This window comes from Natrix helvetica (assembly GCF_964273705.1).
Source record: "Natrix helvetica genome assembly, chromosome: 11".
Lineage (NCBI taxonomy): Eukaryota > Metazoa > Chordata > Lepidosauria > Squamata > Natricidae > Natrix > Natrix helvetica.
This window is the reverse complement of record NC_138562.1, coordinates 12,117,133-12,140,929: the sequence shown is the minus strand read 5'-3', so window position 1 is coordinate 12,140,929 and position 23,797 is coordinate 12,117,133. Positions and strand designations below refer to the sequence as shown.

General features: G+C 43.1%; 1 protein-coding gene across 1 annotated transcript in view; it reads left to right on the top strand.

Annotated features, from left to right (window-relative positions):
- The first annotated feature begins 3,147 nt into the window (after window positions 1–3,147).
- Window positions 3,148–23,797, top strand: part of F8 (coagulation factor VIII) — a 45,443-nt gene continuing 24,793 nt past the window's right edge. The window contains exons 1-10 of the mRNA XM_081964386.1: window positions 3,148–3,442; window positions 9,526–9,626; window positions 10,647–10,769; window positions 11,474–11,686; window positions 13,091–13,162; window positions 13,842–13,946; window positions 15,099–15,320; window positions 17,875–18,142; window positions 19,703–19,874; window positions 22,798–22,891. Coding sequence (XP_081820512.1) covers window positions 3,249–3,442; window positions 9,526–9,626; window positions 10,647–10,769; window positions 11,474–11,686; window positions 13,091–13,162; window positions 13,842–13,946; window positions 15,099–15,320; window positions 17,875–18,142; window positions 19,703–19,874; window positions 22,798–22,891 — 1,564 coding nt within the window. The 5' untranslated portion in view covers window positions 3,148–3,248. The remainder of the gene's footprint in view (window positions 3,443–9,525; window positions 9,627–10,646; window positions 10,770–11,473; window positions 11,687–13,090; window positions 13,163–13,841; window positions 13,947–15,098; window positions 15,321–17,874; window positions 18,143–19,702; window positions 19,875–22,797; window positions 22,892–23,797) is intronic.

The window sequence follows — 23,797 nt, the reverse complement described above, 5'->3', positions numbered from 1 at the left end:
TTCTATATTTTCCTTCTCTTTTCTTTTCCGGCACCCCAAATTCCTTTTTCCTTGGCCTCCTTTTTCCTTAATTTTTCATTTCCATTTCCCTGTACAGATAGTTCTCAACTTACAAAGTTCATTTAGTGACTGTTTGAAGTTACAACAACCCTGAAAAATGACAATTTTCCACACTTACCACCGTTGCAGCATCCCCATGGTCGCATGACCAGAATTAATTTGCTTGGCAATTGACTCCTATTTATTTATTTATTTTATTTTATTTATTTTATCAGACTTATTAGTCGCCCCCTCTCCCCACAGGGACTCGGGGCGACGTACACAAGCAACGGTCTACGGACTACAAAGGAGGAGGTAAAAATAAATACAATAATCAGAGAAGTTAAAACCCCAATAAGAATAAAAGTTTAAAAGCTAACATTGACAATTAAAATTAACCAAGGGGTGGAACAGTTGTCGAGATTATGCCAGGCCGGCTAGCCGAAACAGGTGGGTCTTCAGTTTACTGCGGAAGGAGCGGAGATCGGTTGTTGTTCTAATGTCTGGGGGGAGGTCGTTCCAAAGGGTGGGACCCGCCACAGAGAAGGACCTACTCCTGGGCACCGCCCTCTGACAGTCTCTAGAGGACGGCACCCGGAGAAGGCCCTCTCTGTGTGAGCGAATGGGCCGCAGGGATGTATGGGGCAGGACACGATCCCGCAGATAACTAGGCCCTATGCCATGGAGCGCTTTAAAGATGGTGACTAACACCTTGAAGCGCACCCGGTAGGCCACAGGAAGCCAGTGCAGCTCGCGTAGGAGAGGTGTTATATGGGAGAACCTCGATCTCCCCATGATTACCCGCGCGGCTGCATTCTGGACCAACTGCAGTCTCCGGGTGCACCTCAAGGGGAGCCCCATGTAGAGAGCATTACAGTAGTCCAGACGAGACGTCACCAGCGCGTGAGTGACTGTGCGCAGGATGCAGCGTCCTGGGATTACGCAATCCCCTAATTTTGCGACCTTCTGACAAGCAAAGTCAGTGGGGAAGTCAGGTTCACTTAACAACCATGCTTCATGTTTAATTTAACAACTGCAGTGGTTCACTTACAGCGGTGGCAAGAAAGGTCATAAAACGGGTCAAAATTCACTTAGCTGTCTCACTGAGCAACAAAAATTTGGGGTTCGATTATGGTCATAAATCAAGGACTAGCTGCATTTTATCTTTTGTTGAAACTTGAATAAAATCATACTTTTTTAAAAAAAAAAGAGAGAAGGACTCCCAACACAGCCAACTACTACAGTTAAGTGAGTAGAGATATATGACTCAATTGCAGAAAATATGATTTCAGCAACAGAGTGGTCAACGCCTGTAATGCTCTACCCAACTCCGTTGTTGCATCCTCAAACCCCCCACAGCTTCAACCTTAAACTGTCTACCAGGGACCTCACCCCACTCCTAAGAGGTCCGTAAAGGGGGCGTGCATAAGCGCACCAGTGTGCCCACCGTCCCTGTCCTACTGTCCCCATTTATCTGTATTTACTTCCTTTGTTCGTGTTTATGTTCATACCTACACTTGTTATCTTGTACATGTTTGACAAACAAACAAACAAACAAGCAAATGACATGATCTCCAACTTTAATGAGGAGTAAAGGGACAGACTTGCATCAAAGAAGGGATTGTCTATTCCAGGGGTCTCCAACCTTGGCAACTTTGTGACTTGTGGACTTCACCTCCCAGAATCCCATGCTGGTTGAGGAACTGCACAGCCCTGTGGCATCTTCATTTGCTATTATAGATCCCCTCCTGAGCATTGAGGTCAATGAAATGCTCTCCAAGATTCATTCTTGACCTATGATTCACTAAGGTTCTCCTTGCAAGAGTTGAGGCAGTTTATTTGCCCTCATTGACTGAGAAGATCTGTTTTATGATGATAAATCAAGATGTCTACGGTTTGCACATTGTCTCTCCGTGCACACTTAACCCTGCATTACCTTGCCTTGCGACTTACTATGACTGAAAAGACACATTTCATCGTAAGTGCCATGTTGTTTTAATATAAAGGTGGATGATCGGTTTTGATACCATTCAAAAGTGCCGTTTGTTCATCTTTCAAAGAACAAGAGCACGGAACAAACCGACCTACAGAGACACAACCCAACATTTCTGCTTGCGGTTCATTTTACAGAATGATTAAAGCCCCATAAATACCAAAACTTTTGAAAAAATGATTTTATCTAGCTCCAGTGCTCATATTTCAGAAGGGAGTAACTCAAATATGAAAGATCAATTTAACCTTGGCAGATAGACAGAACTTCTACATTTTGAAATAGAAGACCTCTAATTTGATATATCAGGCACGAAAAGGAAACGCAAAAGGCTGGTGGGCTTCCAGAGGTCATCTGCAAATGTGATTCCTAAACTCCTCCAAAAAAAGAGTTTTATCTTAAGATACAGATTAACAGAGTTGGAAGGGACCTTGTAGGGCATCCAGTCCAACCCCCCTACCCAAGCAGACCCTACACCATTTCTGACAGAGGGCAATCCAGTCCCTTCTTGAAAGCTTCCAGGGATGAAGCTCCCGCAACTTCTGAAGGCAACTCCTGTTCCATGGGTTGGTTGTTGTCACTGTCAGAAAATTTCCACTTATTTCCAGGTTGAACCTCTCCTTGTTCAGTTTCCATCCATTATTCCTTGTCTGGCCTTCAGGGGCTTTGGAAAATAGCTTGACTCCCTCCTGTCCATGGCAGTTCCTCAGATATTGGAAGACCGCTATCATGTCTCCCCTGGTCCTTCTCTTCACTTAGACCAGCCATGCCCAGTTCATCGTATGTTTTAGCCTCCAGTTCCCTAATCATCCTGGTTGCTTCTTCTCTGCACTCTTTCTAGAGTCTCAACAACTTTTTTATAGTGTGTTGATCAAAACTGGATGCAGTACTCTAGGTGTGGTCTTACTAAGGCTTTATAGAGTGGTATTAGTACCTCCCTTGATCTTCATTGCATCCTTCTATTAATGCAACGTAGGATTGCATTGGCAAGATACTTCTAAGAGTTGGAAACCTGCAGTGAACAAGAGGTTAAACTTTCCTCGGTTGCTTTTCCTTTTCCCCTCTCTCATCCTGTTACTCCCCACCCTGCTGTTCACTCATAACTTCCAGCACACTGATAGCGTATGTGACCATGTTCCTCTCTCCAGTGGCAGGTCAGAAAGCCCACTGGTGTTTCACGGCAACCTGAGGATGGAGTTTACTGAATAGGTCAGACTTGATGTCTCCTTCTCCTCCTGGATTTCTCTCTGAATCGGAGACCATTGGCAGATGTTGCTGGACCATGCGGAGATTGGGGTCACTCGGACTTATTTGGTTGTGCTGCATCTTTCAGGAAAGCCTTGGCATCACCAGACGATATTACATCGGAGCAGTGGAGAAGGAATGGAACTATAGGCCCGACAGACAGAATGGGTAATAATACAGCAACAATATTATTATCTACTAAAGGTTTGGGAACGTAGTTTCAGTACAGTTGGGAGGTCTTCTAGAACTTGGGAGCATCAACTCTCATCTCTATAACCAACTCTACCTGTGTCAAAAGATTGTGGTTCTAATTGTCTCAAGGATTATATGGAGAGGTTATGTTTTTATGATATGGCATTACCAATAATTTTATACTTCTGTGCATTTCTAGCCTTAACTTGTACCACTTAGTCCCTCGTGTTTGGTTTCTGCCTCTAATCTCCTTAAGCCCTGCTTTGAATCCTCTCTGCTGGATGTGCCAAGAGTGAAGGGAAAGGGAACATTTCTTTAATGAAGGGTTAGCAGCCTGGTTGGCATTGGGTTAAGCAAGTCACAATCTTGAAGCCTTTCTATATACCAGCCACAGCTGGTGAGAAGCCACTCGGTCAAGTAGAGTGGGAAGGGATGAAAGGAGCAGGGTGATTTATGGAAGAAGCTCTCCTTCAAGTGGATGCTATTCAGTTTTACTTCTAGGAAAGGCAGCGGAGTGCAAGGATAGGTGGACTTTTGGGATGTAGGAGGACCTGAGTTTTATCCCTGACATTTCCAATGAAAATAGCTCAGCAGGGGATGGGGGAAAATGTCAACTGGAGACACCAAGAATCTGCTAATACGATCATTTATATGATGGCCCCAAGATGTTCCTATTTGAGTAATAGTCCTATAAGCCCAATGAACACTTAGATCAGGGGTCAGCAGCCTTAAATGCTCAAAGAGACATTTGGACCCATTTCCCACCGGGAGCCACAAAAACCTTTCCCACGCCTGACTCTTTCCTAAGCGGCCCCAAAACTAGTATACGAAGTTGAATTAAACATTCTGTTTTCTTCTGAAACTTTTCTTTTCTTGGATTTAACCATGGTTAAATCCAGGGGGGTTGAAAAGCTCAATAGATCATGTGCCAGCGGGTGTCGCACATTGGCAGCTATGACGCATATTTTGAGCCGCAGCAGAGGGATGAAAGAGCCACGTGCAGCTCTGGAGCTGCGGGTTGCTGACCCCTGGCCTTGATGACGAAGAAGAAACCATGCTGATCTAGATGAACCAGCGTCCTTCTTTTGTGGGACTTCCTTGAGGTCCCATCTCATAATGTTGGGGTCAAGAGGGGGGAAAACAGAATAGGGTTAGATCTGGATTTTCCCCCCAATTCAATTCAAAATATATCTGGAAGGGACCTTGGAGGTAGATAGAGAATAACAGAGTTGGAAGGGATCTTGGAGGTCTTCTAGTTCACCCCCCCCCTGCTCAAGCAGGAGAACCTATACCATCTCACACAAGTGGTTGTCCAGTCTCCTTAAAAATGTCCAGGGATGGACAGCTTCTGAGGGCACGTTGTTCCACTGGCTAATTATTCTCACTGTTAGAAAGTTTCCCCTTAATTCCAGGTTGCTTCTCTCCTTGAGTAGTTTCCATCCGATGCTTTTTTTTTGCCCTGCTCTCTAATTTAATTTAAGCTAATTTAAGTTGACCAGCTCCTCCTTTTATCCTTACAATAACAGTGTGAGGTTGTTTGCATGGATTGTTCAAAAATCACCCAATACATTTTGGAGTTGAAGAAGGATTTAAAGGAACCTAGGTCTCAACAGAAGAGAATACCTGTAGCTCAGGGTTGAACTGTGGAATTCTTTGTGTATTCAGAGTTTGGTTGTTTGCTTGCAGATGTTTCATTGGCCAACTAGGAAGAGTTTCAGGTCACCAAGGACTCCACAAAGTGAAGTCCCCACTTTGTTGTTCCAGCCTTGGTTCTTGTACTATCCTCCCTTCAGCTTCTCAATTTCCATTCTGCATGAAAATAAAACACAGGGCATTGCTTCTAAGATGTCTCATCCTCTTCAAGTTTTATTGCAATTTTAATAAAAAAAAAGAAGTACTGTATGATTAAAACTAGTTAATTAATACCCCAAGAATCACCATCCTAAAAATATCAACAAGTTTCCTAATTTTGCTATACTGTGCATATTTTAATTTCTTTTTGAATACAGTAATGTATTACATAATGGGACGCGGTGGCTCAGTGGCTAAGATGCTGAGCTTGTCAATCAGAAAGGTCGGCAGTTCAGCGCTTTGAATCCCTAGCGCCGCATAACAGAGTGAGCTCCCATTACTTGTCCCAGCTTCTGCCAACCTAGCCGTTCGAAAGCATGTAAAAATGCAAGTAGAAAAATAGGAACCACCTTTGGTGGGAAGGTAACAGCCTTCCATGCGTCTTTGGCGTTTAGTCATACCGGCCACATGACCACGGAGACGTCTTCGGACAGCGCTGGCTGTTTGGGTTTGAAACGGAGATGAGCACCGCCCCCTAGAGTCAGGAGACCTTCCCACCAAAGGTGGTCCCTATTTTTTCTACTTGTATTTTTACATGCTTTCGAACTGCTAGGTTAGCAGATGCTTGGGACCAGTAACGGGGGTTCACTCCATTACGCGGCGCTAGGGATTCAAACCGCCGAACTGCCAATCTTTCTGATCGACAACCTCAGCGTCTTAGGCACTGAGCCACCTGGAGCAGACAGTATGCTCATACAAATACATTAGGTTTTGCAATTTGTCAGACGGAAAACTTTACGTTCCGTCAAAAAGTTTCCAGAAAGATGGGATGCAGATGTGATACACTAAATCCAGGATATTGATTTATTGACCATGACAGGAAATGTTGCTATTAGGTTTACAGGTTCCAAATGTCCCTTAAAGAAATGACTTCTTTCTTTCCTCTGTCTTTCTCTTTCTTTCCAACAAGCATTCATATATGCACATCTTCCATAGGGCCATATCTGCTTACAAATGCAAAGAAATGTACAGAGATTATCAGTCACCCAACTCACGGTTGTCCCAAAGATGCTTTTTTTCAAGAGGCAACGGGACTTTCTGCTTTTTCTTTGAAGACTTTCTGGTTTTTCGTTGAAGACATTTTGCTTCTCACCCAAGAAGCTTCTTTTCTGATCGAGGAAACTTCTTCAGCAGAAGCTGAAGAAGCTTCTTAAATGAGAAGCAAAATGTCTTCAACGAAAAACCAGAAAGTCCCGTTGCCTCTTGAAAAAAAAACACCTCTGTTAAAAATGTAAGATATTTATTTTGGGCGACAAAACAATTTTTAATCTGATCTAAAAAAAAAAACCTTTAAAAACATTTAAGTTACAAAGAAGGAAGAAAATCCAGTAGTCCGGTTGCCTTTTGAAAAAGCATCTTTGGGACCAAATGCAAAGAAGGTAGCTAGAAAAGTGGAGAGATTAAACAAAGCGAAGTCCAGAATTAAGGGACAACAGTTCATGGAGAGAAGGGATGAGAAATCAACCTATCAAAAGGATAATACTTTTGGACCAAGTGAAATACTAGCAAAACATGGAAGACGTTTTATGTATTATGTTGAATGACGGCAACAACCAAGCATTTTGTAGCATGGCAGAAACGAGATAGCATGACACAGCTTCAGAAAAACAGAAAGTATCATTTTAAGAATAGAGGTAATTTTATGCATCGCTACAACCAATGCGCCCTCTTTCCCCAAAAAACACATTGTGCAACTGTTCTTCACCTGATTGTCCCCAAACTGCCAAGGACCCCTTCCTACAGGGATCACTCACTTATTCTCCTCCTCAAAGGTCACTGCTCCATTTCCTAGCCAGCAAAGACCAAATTGTGATTGGGAACTTGTACACAATGGCATGGAGTGTTATTTCTGGCCTCGATATGGAATTTTGCAGACCGACGATAACAAATCGTGCCAAATGCTCCAATCACTCAAAATGTCCTCTCTCTCTCTTTTTTTTTTTTGCTGGTTGGCTTTTTCTGATATGACTACTATTTTGACTTTGGAAAGTGTTAGTGGAGCTTTGGAATCTTTCTTTCTTTCCTTCTTTCTTTCTTTCTTTCTTTTTCTTTTCTTCCTTCCTTCTTTCTTTTCTTCCTTCCTTCCTTCCTTCCTTTTTTCTTTCCTTCTTCCTTCTTCCTTCCTTCCTTCTTCCTTTCCTTCTTCCTTCCTTCCTCCTTTCTTTCCTTCTTCCTTCCTTCCTTCTTCCTTCCTTCCTTCTTTCTTTCCTTCTTCCTTCTTCCTTCCTTCCTTCCTTCTTTCTTTCTTCCTTTCTTCCTTTCTTCTTTCTTTCTTTCTTTCTTTCTTTCTTTCTTTCTTTCTTTCTTCTTTCTTTCCTTCTTCTTCCTTCCTTCCTTCTTCCTTCCTTCCTTCTCTCCTTCCTTCCTTCCTTCCTTCCTTCCTTCCTTCTTTCTTTCCTTCTTTCTTTCCTTCCTCCTTCCTTCCTTCCTTCCTTCCTTCCTTCCTTCCTTCCTTCCTTCCTTCCTTCCTTCCTTCGTCAAACATCTACAAGATAACAAGTATAGCTATGAACAAAAACATGAATGCATGTCCACCACATATGGCAATACGAGCCAGGTGTCTGGTGACATTTCCAACATTTAGCAGAGGGGGGTTCCTACCGGTTCGGCCGAATAGGTAGTAACTTGGCAGCCTGGGTCACTGGAACCGGTAGCAACCCAGGCCTGCCACGCCCCTCACCGGTTTTCCTACAGCGCTGCAATCTTGATTTTCGGTTCTGCACCTGCACAGAACAATTTTCATTGCAGAAATGTATTTTTCCCCCTTTTTTAACGTTTTGCGCATGCGCAGACAATTTTAGACGCAGATGTGCAGTCGCGTAGAGCGTGCGTTTGGCATGCGCGTGAGCAAAGCTAGCGTGTGCGTGCAAAAAAGTTTGCGCGCCGAATCAGCAGTAATGCTGGCAGCAAACCCCCCCCCCTCATTTAGCTGAATTATCTTTAAACATCTTCGCCAGTCTTGCCGGTGGCCTCCTCCTTCCTAGGGCCCGGAGGAATTGATTGGCCCAAGGACACCCAGCTGGCTTTGTGCCAAAAGCAGACCTAGAACTCAAAATCTCTCCATTTCTAATCTTAATCACGACCCCAAACTGTTTCTCCCTGCGCTGATTTGCCGCTCCTGAAATGAAACTCAAAAGGCTCAGGTTCCTTATTATTTGTTTTGCAGTTTCTCCTAAACGCCCGGATTTCCTTGGCTGGTCTGAGTCACCTTAGAGAGAAACTCTTGGAAGCGTGCCTGCTGGCCAAGTCTGTCCCTTAGCAGGCTTGGACGTCTGACCTCTGATAGCTAGCAGCCCTCCCAGGTTTCCAATCCTACTACTGGTAACAAGGCTGACATGCTTGGCTCTGTTATCTGCTTTCCTCGTACCTACTCTCCCGTGTAAAATAAATGTTGGAAAGCAGAGCATGATGAAATCTGACGTCAACTTTGGAGAAAGCTTAGAAAGTATATTTTTAAAGATATTTCTCTGTCTGGGCACAATGAGAATATATCTGCTGAACAAAACTCTGCATTGGCAACAGGAATAGCATCCGGCCATTAAACCACTCTACTTCCTCCATCCAGTTGCCCAGACTCTGCAAGGGATTATAGGCTCATTAAAATATGAAGAAGGAATGATTTCAGAAGAAATCAAAATACTTCCCTACCATGCCAGGAAAATTGCAGGATTGTGACTACGGAGCAGAAAGCAGACAAAGCAACATGAAAGAGGCTTTGACACATCTTTGTATTACACATAAACTGTCTCCTTTTTCTCTTCCCAGTTCTTTCAGCCCTCCCCAACCTGGTGTTATACCCCTCCCACACTCCAAACCTGGGGCTATTTGGTCATAAGGGGTGAGGATTGCCTGAGTTGAAGTCCTCCTAATCATGCTGATCAGCCATCATGCTTTTTTAACTACCCCATAATCCCTTGCAGGATGAAATCTGGGCAACTGAATGGAGCTCAGTGGTTACTGGCCGGATGCCATTCCTGTTGCCGATGCGGAGTTCTTTTTTTTCAGCAGATGCGTTCTCATTGTGCCCAGACAGAGAAATATCTGCCTCTGCCTAGGATTGAACTCACAGCCTCCTGATCGTGAGGCGAGAGCCCCACCTCTAGGCCACTGCACCACTCATGCTGATCAACAACGCAAGATTTGAAATGTAGAGCCCAGTCTGCATTTGACCACAATTTTCTTCTTTGACCAACTCTTTAATTTCTTAGGTTGTCTTCCTCCACCCCAGGCCCTCAATATAAGAAGGCAATTTATTTGGAATACACGGACTCTATGTTCAGAGAAGTAAAACCCAAACCTGCTTGGATGGGTAAGCTCAAGAGTCTTTTTTTGCTTATGACATTCTCACTTGGGGAATCTTACTGGAGTCATTCCTCCACTGAAAAAGGTTGATTGATTGCTTTAATACGGACTCCATACAACTATCTTAGGAGACGATTTGGGAACCAGAATTGGTTCAAAATATATTACCTTAGTAGCCGATAACACGGCGTTGCCCGGTTATTTATTTATAGGGGGAAAATATCCGGACCCAACATAATTTCTAATGTTGGATTTTCCCCCTTACCAGAGGGAACCACCTTGTGGAAAACTGTGAAGCCGAAACCATGGCAACTCCACTGATCTGTACAGTAGAAGCCATTTTACGGCAGTACAGTAGAATTCATTTTAAGGCACAACAGGATGTATCTTAATACACACCTCGAGGGGTTTTAGGGGTGCCTTATCCCCACAATGTTTGTTTCCAGAGAGTAAGTCATCTGTGTAGGAAGTTTGGTTGAAATTCCTCGAGGCGTTCCAGAGCGTGGAACACACACACACACACACACACACACACACACATTCACGTATGTATGTACGTATGTATGTATGTATGTATGTATGTATGTATGTTATGTCAAAGCACCGGGTATGCCCAAATATGGGAGGGAGCATACTGCTTCCCTTTTGCCTTTCAGCTCCACCCTAGGAGCCTTCCAGGCAGAAAACCAAATGCAACACAATATATATTTATAATGTTTATAAATGGGAACACACCATGTATGTACTTGAGGAAGATTTGTCACCGGAAAGGAAACTCAGCCAGCAGATGATGTAATAGTAGCTGTGAATCTGTAATAGTGGCATGCAAATCGAAGGTTTTCAAATATTTGCAAGTAAAGGAAGAACAGGTCACTTTCACCCAAAGAAATCCAAACCCATCCTTGGAATTTCTTCTCGCTCAACTTCAGAGGGGATGGAGGACAGTTCCAAAGCCCAATTCCCATCTCATCTTTCCTTCACAATCAGCAGAACTTCAGCCTGTACTGATTTCTCTTCTTTCCACCAGGTCTTTTGGGCCCCATCATCCAAACCGAAGTCTATGACAAGGTGGTTGTGACCTTTAAGAATATGGCTTCCCGCCCCTTCAATATTCACGCCAAAGGTGTATCTTATTGGAAAAGTTCTGAAGGTGAGAGTGACACCCCAACTGTCCTTCTTGCACCTTCTTCAAATTCTTTCCACTGCTGACTAGAGCCGTGTTGGCACCGTGGATAGAATGCAGTACTGCAGGCTACTTCTGCTGACTGCCGGCTGCCTGCAGTTTGGCAGTTCGATTCTCACCGGCTCAAGGTTGACTCAGCCTTCCATCCTTCCGAGGTGGGTAAAATGAGGACCCAGATTGTTTGGGGGCCATTGGCTGGCTCTGTAAACCAGTTAGAAAGGGCTGTAAAGCCCTATAAAGCGGTATATAAGTAAGTGCTATTGCTATTACTGTAGCTGATTGGATGTTGCATCAGGAGCCGTAGTGGCCCAATGGTCAGAAGGCAGTATTGCAGGCTAATTCTGCCTGCATTCAGGAGTTTGATCCTGACATTGATTAGGGTTGACTCAGCCTTCAATCCTTGCGAGTTCAGTAAAATGAGGACCCAGATTGTTGGGGGGAAATAGGCTGACTCTGTAAACTGCTTAGGAGGGCTGTAAAACACTGTGAAGCGGTATATAAGTCTAAGTGCTATTTCTATTGCTCAACTTTCTCTTCAAGAGCCAAAGTGAAGAGTGTAATCAAATTCAGCCTTTGGACCCAGCTGCAGTGTAGTTTGCATGGTTTGGGCTTGGCATGTTGTATGACCTCAAGCTTTATAGTCAAGGATGACAGTGGTTCTATGTTTTCAGGGGCAGGCTATGATGATTTGACCAGCAAGCAAGAGAAAGAAGATGATGCTGTAGAACCTGGTCACACCCATGTCTATGTGTGGGAGATCTTAAAAGATCAAGGCCCAACCGGATCGAACACACACTGCTTAACTTATGCCTACTCCTCTCATGTGGACAGCGTCAAGGATATTAACTCTGGATTGATTGGACCACTGCTGGTCTGTAAGCCAGGTAAGATCAGATGGTGGAAGTAGACCATCTTCTTGAAAGTCTATTGGAGATTCTCAGGTCATGGTTGAAAAAGCACCTTTGGGACATCTGGAGAACTACTTATCCATCCTCGAAACTTTGTTCAGATTCACATGGACTTACTAACATCCATCAAGCAATATTTGTGATTTTTAGTCCGTATATTCATTTCCAGTGGACACAGTTGGCTCAGTGGTTAAGATGTTGAGTTGTCAATCAGAAAGGTCAGCAGTTCGGCGGTTCGAATCCCTAGCGCTGTGTAACGGAGTGAGCTCCTGTTACTTGTCCCAGCTTCTGCCAACCTAGCAGTTTGAAAGCACGTTAAAAAATGCAAGTAGAAAAATAGGAACCACCTTTGGTGGGAAGGTAACAGCGCTCCGTGCGCCTTCGGCATTGAGTCATGCTGGCCACATGACTATGGAGACATCTTTGGACAACGCTGGCTCTTCGGCTTTGAAACGATGAGCACCGCCCCCTAGAGTTGGGAACGACTAGCACATATGTGCGAGGGAAACATTTACCTTTACCGTTATTCATTTCCAGATTCACTTGCAGATCCAATACTTCAAAAATCTTGTTTATGCTTTTTCTTCTGGAAAAGCAAGATAGCTGCGCAGTCTTTTGTATGACATTCCAAATATGCTTCTCTCATAACACCTGGCATTTAGACAGCATTTTTCTGAAACTTTCCAGTTTAATCCCATGTACCATGTCATGCATCATTTCAGTTAAAACAGCACTGTGAAATTAGGGGGGGGGATCACAAATTGCACAGCACAACATAGAACATGTAAGGACTGAGAAATAAAAGATGACTTAAAACTACTCCATGAACTCGTAAGTCCTTCCAATGCCTAGCTACTTGAGTGTAACATGGATGAGCCTTCAGATGATGTAGTAGACAGTTAGGATATAAACTAGAATAGAATAGAATTCTTTATTGGCCAAGTGTGATTGGACACACAAGGAATCTGTCTTTGGTGCATATGCTCTCAGTGTACATTAAAAAATACTTTCATCAAGAAACATACAACACTTTGATACAACACTTAGTGATAGTCATACGTTACTAATAAGCAATCAAATTATACTAGGAAACAAATAAAAACAACATAAATTGTAAAGATACAAGCAACAAGGTTGTAGTTGTGAGTGGGAAGAGATAGGTACTAGGAAGGAGGAGAATAATAATAGTAATACAGTCTTAGTCGATAATTTGACAGTGTTGGGGGAATTAGCTGTTTAGAAGAGTGATGGCATTTGGGAAAAAAATATTTCAGGACTCCTGTTTTGCTCCAGTTTAGAAAATTGTCATCTGCTTAAAAATCTGTGGAAAGTCTTTTTGTCATTTTGTTTTGAGGAGTCTATTGAGTTTCTCTTTTTCAGGAGCTTTGAAGAGCATAGAATCCGGGGGTAAAATACAAGAATTTGTGCTGCTGTTTTCTGCATTTGATGAAGGTAAGAGAAGAATGGGGGAGGAAGTAGAGGGAAAAAAAGATGTTTATGCTCCCCTTGTACTTGTGTTTTTATTCTGTTGAATAAGATCATCAGCAGTGAATACACCTTTCTGTAGGATTTAGGCTTCACTTGTTCCTAATGGGTTTAATTCTTCGTGTCCCACCAACATTCTAAATTGCATCTCTTGGTCAGTTGCATACTGTGCTACAGTATCTAATTTAGCAGATTCTAAGGGAATTCAGTTTTATTTTAGTTTTAGACCGGCTTCTACACTACATAAGGTACAGATCTGGACAGAAAGACAAGATACAAAATACATGGTTTATGGCCAAACTGCAGTCAGGACTTACCATATTTGTCTTTCAAAACTAACTCATTTGCAGCTGTAGGAAACTGATTATAAGTTCTACCTGAAAAGGTTTAGTTTTGATGTCTAATTCTGATTTTCCTATAATGGGCCTGTAGGACAAGAATAGTGGATAATGGTGGCCTCTTTTCCTGGTGATTTGGAATTCCTTGAACTAAACTCTATTACTTGCCTCCTTCTCTCTCTCCCTCTCTCTCTCTCTCTCTCTCTCTCTCTCTCTCTCTCTCTCTCTCTCTCCCTCCCTCCCTCCCTCCCTCCCTCCCTCCCTCCCTCCCTCTCCCTCTCTCCCCCCACCTCCAATGTCTCCATCAGACAAGAGCTGGTATTCTCCTTCTCACATCAGAGGAAATTCAAAATCTCCATTGACTCAACCTCCGTTTCATACCATCAATGGGTTCATTCATTCTTCTCTGCCTGGTAAGTTTGGCAAAAAGGACAGCACATTTTATAAACCATGTCAGCCAATACATGAAATTGGCGATATGCCACATATATGACATAAGTAGGTAGGTAGGTAGGTAGGTAGGTAGGTAGGTAGGTAGATGATAGATTGATAGATACCATAGGTAGATATTGAGATAGATGATAGATAGATAGATAGATAGATAGATAGATAGATAGATAGATAGATAGAGAGATAGATAGAGAGATAGATAGAGAGATAGATAGGTGGGTGGGTGGGTGGGTGGATGGATGGATGGTAGATAGATAGATAGATAGATAGATAGATAGATAGATAGATAGATGATGATAGATAGATAGATAGATAGATAGATAGATAGATAGATAGATATGATAGATGAGATAGATGGAGGGAGGGAGGAAGGTATGATGGATGGATAGATGAAATAAACAGATGATAGATAGATAGATGGATGGATGGATGGATGGATGGATGGATGGATGGATGGTAGGTAGGTAGGTAGGTAGGTAGGTAGGTAGATAGGAGAGAGGGTGGGTGGGTGAGTGAATGGATGGATGGATGCATCAAAATGTGGAATATTTCTATCTCTCACAATTTGAAGAATTTTTTGGTCTTTGTCTGATGTAACTGTCTCCCAGAAACTAAAGGAAGACAGAATAGAATAGAATAGAATAGAATAGAATAGAATAGAACCATTTGGATCATGTCACTTAATAGTAATTAACTGAATGAACTAGAAATGAAATGAATAAATGACATAATAAGAAAAAGCAACTCTCTGCAAGTTTCTTTCCATTCTTCATTTTTGTGACTGTCCAACTTAGTTTATCACTCTTGAATCCGTCATAAATAGGAGTCGCATTTTCTGCAATCGAGTTTGGAGCGGTTTACCTTGAGTTTGTATTTCTAGGAGCACATGCATTGATTCCCAATATATTTATATCACTATCGATTGTCCTTATTATTAGCAAACTGCGGGGCATAATACTGTGAAGGACAAGCTTTGAATGCTAATTCGAACTTAGATTCCTTCCTTGGCTTGAAAATACGAAGTTGGAAGTTTGCACTCCTGCATCTCACCCACACGTTGCCTTGAGCATCACTAAGCATCTCACCTAGAACATTGTTCTGTTCTCAACCTGCAGACCTCAAGCTGTGTGAGAAGAGGCCCGTCTACTGGTATGTCATTAGCGTCGGCACCCAGCCTGAAGTTCACTCCATACTTTTTGAGGGTCACAGTTTTTTGGTGAGGGAACATCGACTTGCCACTCTGGACATCTCCCCCGCCATTTTCCTCACTGCTGAGACGACCCCCAGAACCAACGGCACATTTCGGATGTACTGCCAGATTCCATCACATCAGCAAGGTACCTGCATTTAGCAATTAAACAACAACATGATCAGGAGGCTGTGAGTTAGATCCTAGGTAGAGGCTGATATCTCTCTCTCTCTGGGTACAATGTGAATATATCTGCTGCGGGGGAAAACTCTGCATTGGTGACAGGAAAGGCATCTGGCCAGTAAACATTCAGCTCCATTCAATTGGCTAGATTCCACCCCACAAGGGATGATGGGGTCATTAAAAGAAGATGGTGATTGAGGGTGTCAGAGATACAGAGTGTGACTCATTTTCCATTTAACAAAAACGAGCTGAAAACGGTAGCTTTAAAGAGTTTGAGCTTTTAGACACATGTATAAACTCCGAGGAATCTCTCTGGGAGTCTACTAAAATCCTTGCCCTACCTAATTAAAACAAAATTAAATGCATAATTATCTGGAGGTTTCAAAACAAAATACAAATCTATTTTGGATCTTTCCTTTGGATCCTTCCTGGGTTGCCTGGGACTGCTTAGAAAACAAATATTGTTGGTAACTATTGCTTTATGCGTTTATCTCCCAGCAAAAGGACCAAAATGAGCTAAGGATGATAGAGAGTTTTTCAGTTTCCTTTCTCAACTGTTTCCCTTTGGTCAATGGATGCTTTGGGATTCGTCCTGCCCATTACAGGAGGCATTTTGGCACTTGCAAGCATCCCCGAATTGTAGCAACCATCTGTGAAGAGCATCCGCAGAGAGGCTCTCAAATTCAGTTCTCCGGAGCTACTGCTGGAACATGGGCATCTGAATGTGGATTTTCACACTATATTCAATTAGGCCCAAAGCAGTGTCCAATCCATCTTTGTTTTGGCAACAGCTCTTTACTGCTGCTCTGAGATTCTCAAACTCCTTGCAAAAATTTGATTCAGCAAGGCAAACGTGCAGTCTTAACAAAATAACAGCGTTGGAAAGGACCTTGGAGGTCTTCTAGTCCAATCCCCTGCTCAGCCAGGAAACCCTAAAACCATTTCAGACAAATGATTGTCCATTCTCTTCTTGTTGGAGTGCTTATAACTTCACTGAAAGCTCTTCATTGGAATCTGTAAGCGTCTACATTCATCAAGAACGCTTTTGAGATCCCCACCCTGTTGGGATCTTGAATTTGATTGACGAACAAATTTGTTGGACCAACAAAAGCTTGAAATGCTAGGGAGTCAGTGCAGCTTTGAGCATTTATCTTTAAAACTATTGCTCTTGCAGCCATGTCTTGATCTAGTAAAACCACCTTCCTAATGTAAACGTGTTATATGTATTAGACACTGGGTCAATTCGATGATTAGATAGGGACCTCCTCATCCGAAATATTTGTTTATATAATATATTTTTCTTGTTAAATAAGGATGATTCAGTTTCCAACTACTTGCAGATGCATTATGTAAGGGGAAGAGAATTTACCAGGTTTTTTTTTTTAGTTTTCTTTTCATCATCCAGCCAGGATGGATTTTTTTTCTACATTTAATGTTTGGGTCATTTTTTCCACCACCCCCTTTTTTTGTATAGTTTTTCTTTCTTTTCTGTTGTTGCTACAGTTGGATGTATGTTTTTTCTACTTTTTATTTTATTCCCATTGACAAAACATAATAATCTATCTTCTATCTATCTATCTATCTATCTATCTATCTATCTATCTATCTATCTATCTATTTATCTATCTATCATCTATCTATCTATCTATCATCTATCTATCTATCTATCATTTATCTATCTATCATCTATCTCTATCTATCTATCTATCTATCTATCTATCTATCTATCATCTATCTATCATCTATCTATCATCTATCTATCTATCTATCTATCTATCTATCTATCTATCTATCTATCTATCTATCTATATCTATCTATCATCTATCTCTATCTATCATCTATCTATCTATCTATCTATCTATCTATCTATCTATCATCTATCTATCTATCTATCTATCATCTATCTATCTATCTATCTATCTATCTATCTATCTATCTATCTATCTATCATCGATAAAAATGGCTGTGTGTGTGTGTGTATGTTCCAGCATAACTCTGGAACGCCTTGAGCAATTTCAACCAAACGTGATACACAGATGACTTACTCTTTGGAGAAAAATACTGTGTGGTTAAGACAGCCCTAATACCCCTCAGGGTTTGTGTTCTGTTAAAATACAGTCTGATATGCCTTAAAATGGTTTCTACTGTACTGCCGTAAAATGGCTTCTACTGTACATTGCAGTGGAGTTGCCATGGTAATGGCTTCACATTATTCCACAAGGGGGCTCCCTCGGGTAACGGGGAAAATCCAACATTAGAAATTATATTTGGTCCGGAGATTGTCCCCCCTATGAATAAACACCTGGGCAATGCCCAGTTATCAACTAGCATATATTTTAAAAAATGTATCATGCCAGATCATGTCATAGGGAAAAGGAACATTCAGTAAACATGCAATTTGGAAGTAATAGATACCAGACCTGAATTGCAGGTTGACTGCCTTAGCAAGCACTAAGCCTTGCTTCCAATAAAGAGAAAGTGAAACCTGGCTAACATCTTGCTTATCATTGACTTTCAGCTGGCATGGAAGCCTTAATTCAAGTGGAAGTTTGTCCGGAACCTATTCAACAGAAGCTGAGGATGGTAGAACCATCTCCAAGCGAGGACTATTATGACCAATATGAGGAAGAGGATATGGAAAGCACAGTCATAGACTTGGATGAGTTTTCACCAAGGATTGCTGGACGTTCTCGGGCCAAAAGGCTACCTGTGACGTGGATGCATTATATTGCTGCAGAGGAAGGTGATTGGGACTATGCCCCAGTGAAGCCCACTCACCTGGACAGGTAAATCACCTCAAGCCATTATGATGTTCGGATCAAGCCTTTCACGAAGGGCAAACTCAATAACAAGAAAGACTTTTATCGATAGTGAAGTAAGGACTCCTCAAAGGATGATTGTAATTCTGCAGATCTACTTATACCTAGCATAACTAACGTGGAATCAATCTTTCTCAGACATCTGCCTTTCTTGGGTTGACTTTTGCAACAGTCCTGTTTCCTTCCCTATTGTTATAGGGTCTGCTAGAAATTCCATTAATCCATATGGAAGGCCTAGGGAGCTTTGGTGATGAGGAATCATCAAAGGATTGGCTTCGGTTACAAGTAGACAACTGTCCAAAAGGACAGAGATAGAAACACCAGACCCACTAGAGCAAGGGTGTCAAACTCAAAGCCCGCAGGCCGGCCCTAAAAACAGAGGACTGGCCTGCAGTGCCTCTGCCAGAGAAAACAGAGCTTTGGAGGAGGCCATTGCAGCTGAAAACGGAGCCCGGGGAGGCAGTGTGTGGCTCTCACAAGCTCCATTTTTGCTGGCAGAGTGCTAGCAAAACAAACTATTAGGTAAAGTGGCATTTTATGACATGACTGACGTCGAGCTGGCCCTGCCCACTCTGCCCATACCCTGCCCACCCAGCTCCCTGTTCTGATGGAGGCTTCCTGAAAGCATGAAACAAACCCCTTGTCCTGAAAAAAAAAACCTTTTATTAATTTACTGTGAATTCTGCTCATATGCATCCAGCAAAGTCTTTCAAGAGAGGATTTGCAGTCACAGACCTTATCTGGCTTGGAGAGCTGATATCTGCAAAACATGTCAGGGAATCTTGGAGAGTCACAAAACAATTAAACGAACTAATTGTCTCCTGCAAACTCCACTCCCCTTCTCTTCCCTTTTATGTCCTCTGGGAGGGGCCATTCACCGTCCACCTGTGGCCTTACTTTCAAGTCGACCCCTGTTCTTTAGCTGTTCCCTTCATCTGTCAACTCTGTGCATGCCCACACTGGGAACAGGCTCCAGCTGTTTCTCGGCCTCACTGGTGTCTGACTCTGAAGGCAGCTGATAACTGTCAGACGGCCCTGGGCCCCTCTCTGCCTCTGACACAGAGCCCTCATCAGAGCCTTCCCCAGACTCCAGGACTGGCCCATGTTCCTCCCCAAACTCCTCACTGTCCAAATCTTCTGCCACCTCTACTGGCTGCTGGCAGTCCCCCCCCCCCGACTCCTGAGGTCAAACACAACCCTAATGTGGCCCTCAATGAAATCGAGTTTGACACCCTTGCTCTACTGCTGTAAAAAGAAGCGAAAACGAAAGTGCTAACTCTTTAATCTAACATGACAGGTTAAGGAGAAGGGATCAGGTTACGGCAGTATGGAAAACACCAAGCTGGAAAATTATGGTCTGGGAGCAACCCGAGCAATATACCAAAAATTTCATTTAAATACTTTAGCATTTCGGTGATGCTGTAAATAAATTATAAAAAGGCATTTGACTAACTAGGGATTTGTTAAACCATTACCGATCTAATATTCTCTTCAGTTCTAGCTCTGGCTTTCTCTTCTCCTTCGCAGCCCTTACAGCAAATCTCTGGAAAATGGCTCCCAACGGATCGGGTCCAAGTATAAGAAAGCAATGTTTGTGGAATACGAGGATGCGGCTTTCAATACGCGGAAGGCATCCAAGCCAGATCATTTGGGCCTCCTGGGACCAGTCCTCCAAGGAGAAGTCGGCGACGAATTTATTGTAAGTGATGAGATGCTCTCCTCTGAGAATGTTCTCATAATCAGTGGAGAAATATTGGCGCCATGCAGACAAATCCTCTTGGTTCAAACGGGGGAAGGACCTTTGGCCCTTGCAAGATCATAGAACCCCTGGTTTGGATGGATGGGATCTTGTAAGAAATCATCAGATCATGAATCTTTTCTTGGAAGCCTCCAATGGATGGAACATCTTTGATTTCAGTAGCTATCCCACTGTCTAATAGACAGTCTTTTGTGAGCTGTCAAGGCTCCACAATCAAAATTCCTTATCAAAATCTTTAATGGACTCTATCAGAAATGTTCAGTTCATTTAGTTATTCTTTGATCTGCATATGTATCCCGGGGTCAGATTCCCCTTGCATATATGTGCTAGGTCGTTCCCGACTCTAGGGGGCGGTGCTCTTCTCCATTTCACAGCCAAAGAGCCAGCGCTGTCTGAAGACGTCTCTGGGGTCATGTGGCCGGCATGCCTAAACGCCAAAGGCGCACAGAATGCTGTTACCTTCCCACCAAAAGTGGTCCCTATTTTTCTACATTTTTACATGCTTTCAAACTGCTAGGTTGGCAGAAGCTGGGACAAGTAACGGAAGCTCACTCCGTTACGTGGCGCTAGGGATTAGAACCGCCGAACTGCCAATCTTTCTGATGGACATGCTCAGCATCTTAGCCACTGAGCCACCCCGTCCCTTAGAACACTGCTTGTATGCCCTGTTAAACAGATGAAACGAAAGGAAGCAAATTCACACCACACAGATTTTGCTATAACTAAGTTCCTATGCATTTCAAAGCAATGCCTCTTCATTAAGAGACTGAAAAAAATAAATAAAATAGTACAGCGTACTAAAACATTATAAGAGTGAATAGGATGCTGGAGTAATACATATTCAATAATCTGAATCAATAAAAGCTGCGTTCACCAAAAGTTTGTTATATTCACATTTGTTATAGTCAGTTGGATCAAAGACTTTTTTTTTTACAACAATTTTCTGCTTTTTTTCACCAATTCATTAAAGTGCCTCATAGTTTTTTCCCCCAATAGAGCGTATCAATCTTGATGTTGACTACACCAGGTCTGCCTTAGTTCATTAGCGGTAAATTGATTGCTTTTATTGATTGTAAACTCTCCCACATCCTTGAGGGAAATGAGTAATTGATCAATAATGGCACTGTGTAAATAAACAAGCAAACTAGAGGTGGTATTCAGCAGGTTCTGACCAGTTCTGGAGAACCGCTAGCGGAAATTATGAGTAGTTCAGAGAACCGGTAAATACCACCTCTGGCTGGCCCCGCCCCCCATCTATTCTCTGCCTCCCGAGTCCCAGCTGATTGGGAGGGAATGGGGATTTTGCAGTATCCTTCCCCTGAAGTGGGGAGGGAATAGGGATTTTACAGCATCTTTCCCCTGCCATGCCCACCAAGCGATGCCCACAGAACTGGTAGTAAAACATTTTGAATCCCACCACTGAAGCAAACCAACCAACCAACCAGCCAAACTGTTTTCAAGAGTCCATGAAAGTTTAAATAGTGGGAGGTCAGCTGCTTAAGAAATTCACTCATTCTAGTTACGATGACTCTGAAGTCTGAGAAAAATGGTGTGTTCACATTTATTCGTTAAAAATGTTTAAGTATCTATGGAGGCTGTCAGTCATCCAGGGCATGGTTGTCCCAGAGGTGCTATTTAAAAGTAAAAGAAGTACAGTACTCTTCTGCATATTACCTCTAATAATGGGTGCAGAAGTTTGGGATTAAACATGAACTGGAAGGTCCCAGATCTTCATTTCCCTGTTTTGGTAGATTTGAGACATAATATTGTTCCACAGAAGGGACGCTGTGGCTCAGTGACTGAGCTTGTCAATCAGAAAGGTCGGCAGTTTGAATCCCTAGTGCTGCGTAACCGAGTGAGCTCCCCTCCCAGCTTCTGCTAACCTAGCAGTTCGAAAGCACATAAAAATGCAAATAGGAAAATAGGAACCATCTTTGTTGGGAAGGTAACAGTGGTGGGTTACGGATCCCGTTGCAACCAGTACGCTTCAACATGTGCATGCACGCCTGCCTACTTACCGCTCACGACACTCCAGCTGCTCGGCGGAGCGTCAAACAGGGAGACGTATGCTTCGTGCCCATGCGCGAAAGCCCCGATCGGCTCGAATACAGGTAAGGAGGACGGGTGGGCCCTCCGGAGCACCGTACCGGACCGGTACCTGGTGCTCCCAGCAAGGCCAGTACACCCGTACCAAGGCGTACCGGTTGTATCCCACCACTGGAAGGTAACAGCATTGCAGTTTTGAAAAAAAAAGAAGTACTGTATGATTAAAACTAATTAATACCCCAAGAATCGCCATCCTAAAAATATCAACAAGTTTCCTAATTTTGCTATACTATGCATATTTTTATTTCTTTTTTGTATGCAGTAATGTATTACATAATGGGATTCTATCTGCAGTCAACGCATGTAAAATCAAATATGCATTCCCTTTATTATACTTGAAAGGTATGCAGCGGCTCAGTGGCTAAGACGCTGAGCTTGTCAACCAGAAAGGTCGGCAGTTCAGCAGTTTGAATCCCTAATTCTGCGTAACGGAGTGAGCTCCCGTTACTTGTGTTGGCTTCTGCCAACCTAGCAGTTCAAAAGCACGTACAAATGCAAGTAGAAAAATAGGAACCACCTTTGGTGGGTAGGTAACAGCGTTCCGTGCGCCTTTGGCGTTTAGTCATGCCAGCCATATGACCACGGAGACGTCTTCGGATAGCGCTGGCTCTTCAGCTTTGAAACGTAGATGAGCAACCCCCCTAGAGTCGGGAACGTCTAGCACGCCAGTGTGGGGGAACCTTTGCTTTTATCTTATTGTTCCACATCTGGAGTGCTTCAAAAAGATTGAATGGCATATCAAACTGTCTCGTTTCAGATTGTGTTTAAGAATTTGGCCAGCCGGCCCTACAACATTTACCCTCACGGAATCACCAATGTCACCTCATTCCATCCTATCGGAAGTACTCGACGTAAGACAGCTGGAAGGAGGGATCTCTTGGGAAGTGTCTGTGGAAGGGCGGTGGGGATGACTCTCATGCTGCATTCACATGTAATCCGAAAGTAGAGGGAAGGAGGGAGGAGCCAAACAAGCCAAGGCTGAGCCCTCAGCTTGATCTGCGAAGCTGGTGTGAAGATTGTGCTCTGCGCTAAATCAAACATCAGGAGAAGTGGAGCGCTTGGAGCGGTGCGGTGGCCTGACGTTTGAGCTGCTTCTCTCCTACGTGCTCTCCCGTGTAAAATAAATGCTGGAAAGCAGAGCGTGATGAAATCTTACGTCAACTTTGGAGAAGTGTTAGAAAGTATATTTTGAAGATATTTCTCTCTCTGGGCACCCGGAGGATATACCTGCTGAACAAAACTCCGCAATGGCGACAGGAAGGGCATCCGGCCAGTAAAACACTCTGCTTCCTCCATTCAGTTGCCCAGACTCCACTCCGCAAAGGATTATGGGGTCATTAAATGAAGAAGACGATGATAAGTTGGGCGTTTGTAGCTAATCTAAGATGCCAACGTGATTCACTTAAGAACCATGTTAGTTACATAAGAACTGCAGTGATTCACTTAACAACTGTGGCAAAAAAGGTCATTAAATGGAGCAGATCTCACTTAACCAATGTCTCACTTCACAACACAAATTTTGGTCGTTCCCATTGTGGTCGTAACTTGAGGACTACCCATACTGTGATTGTTGGAATATTGACAGATTTCCATTCAAATTCCCCCCCTTTTTTTTGCTCCCCTCCCTCCCTCTCTCTTCCTCTGTGTCTGTCTCTGTGAGAACTAAATTACTATCTGACTTTCCAAAGACCGTTGCTGCCCTCTTGTGTAATTGTAGAAGGCTACGGGATCAAATGTATTTGTTGAATTTCTATCGC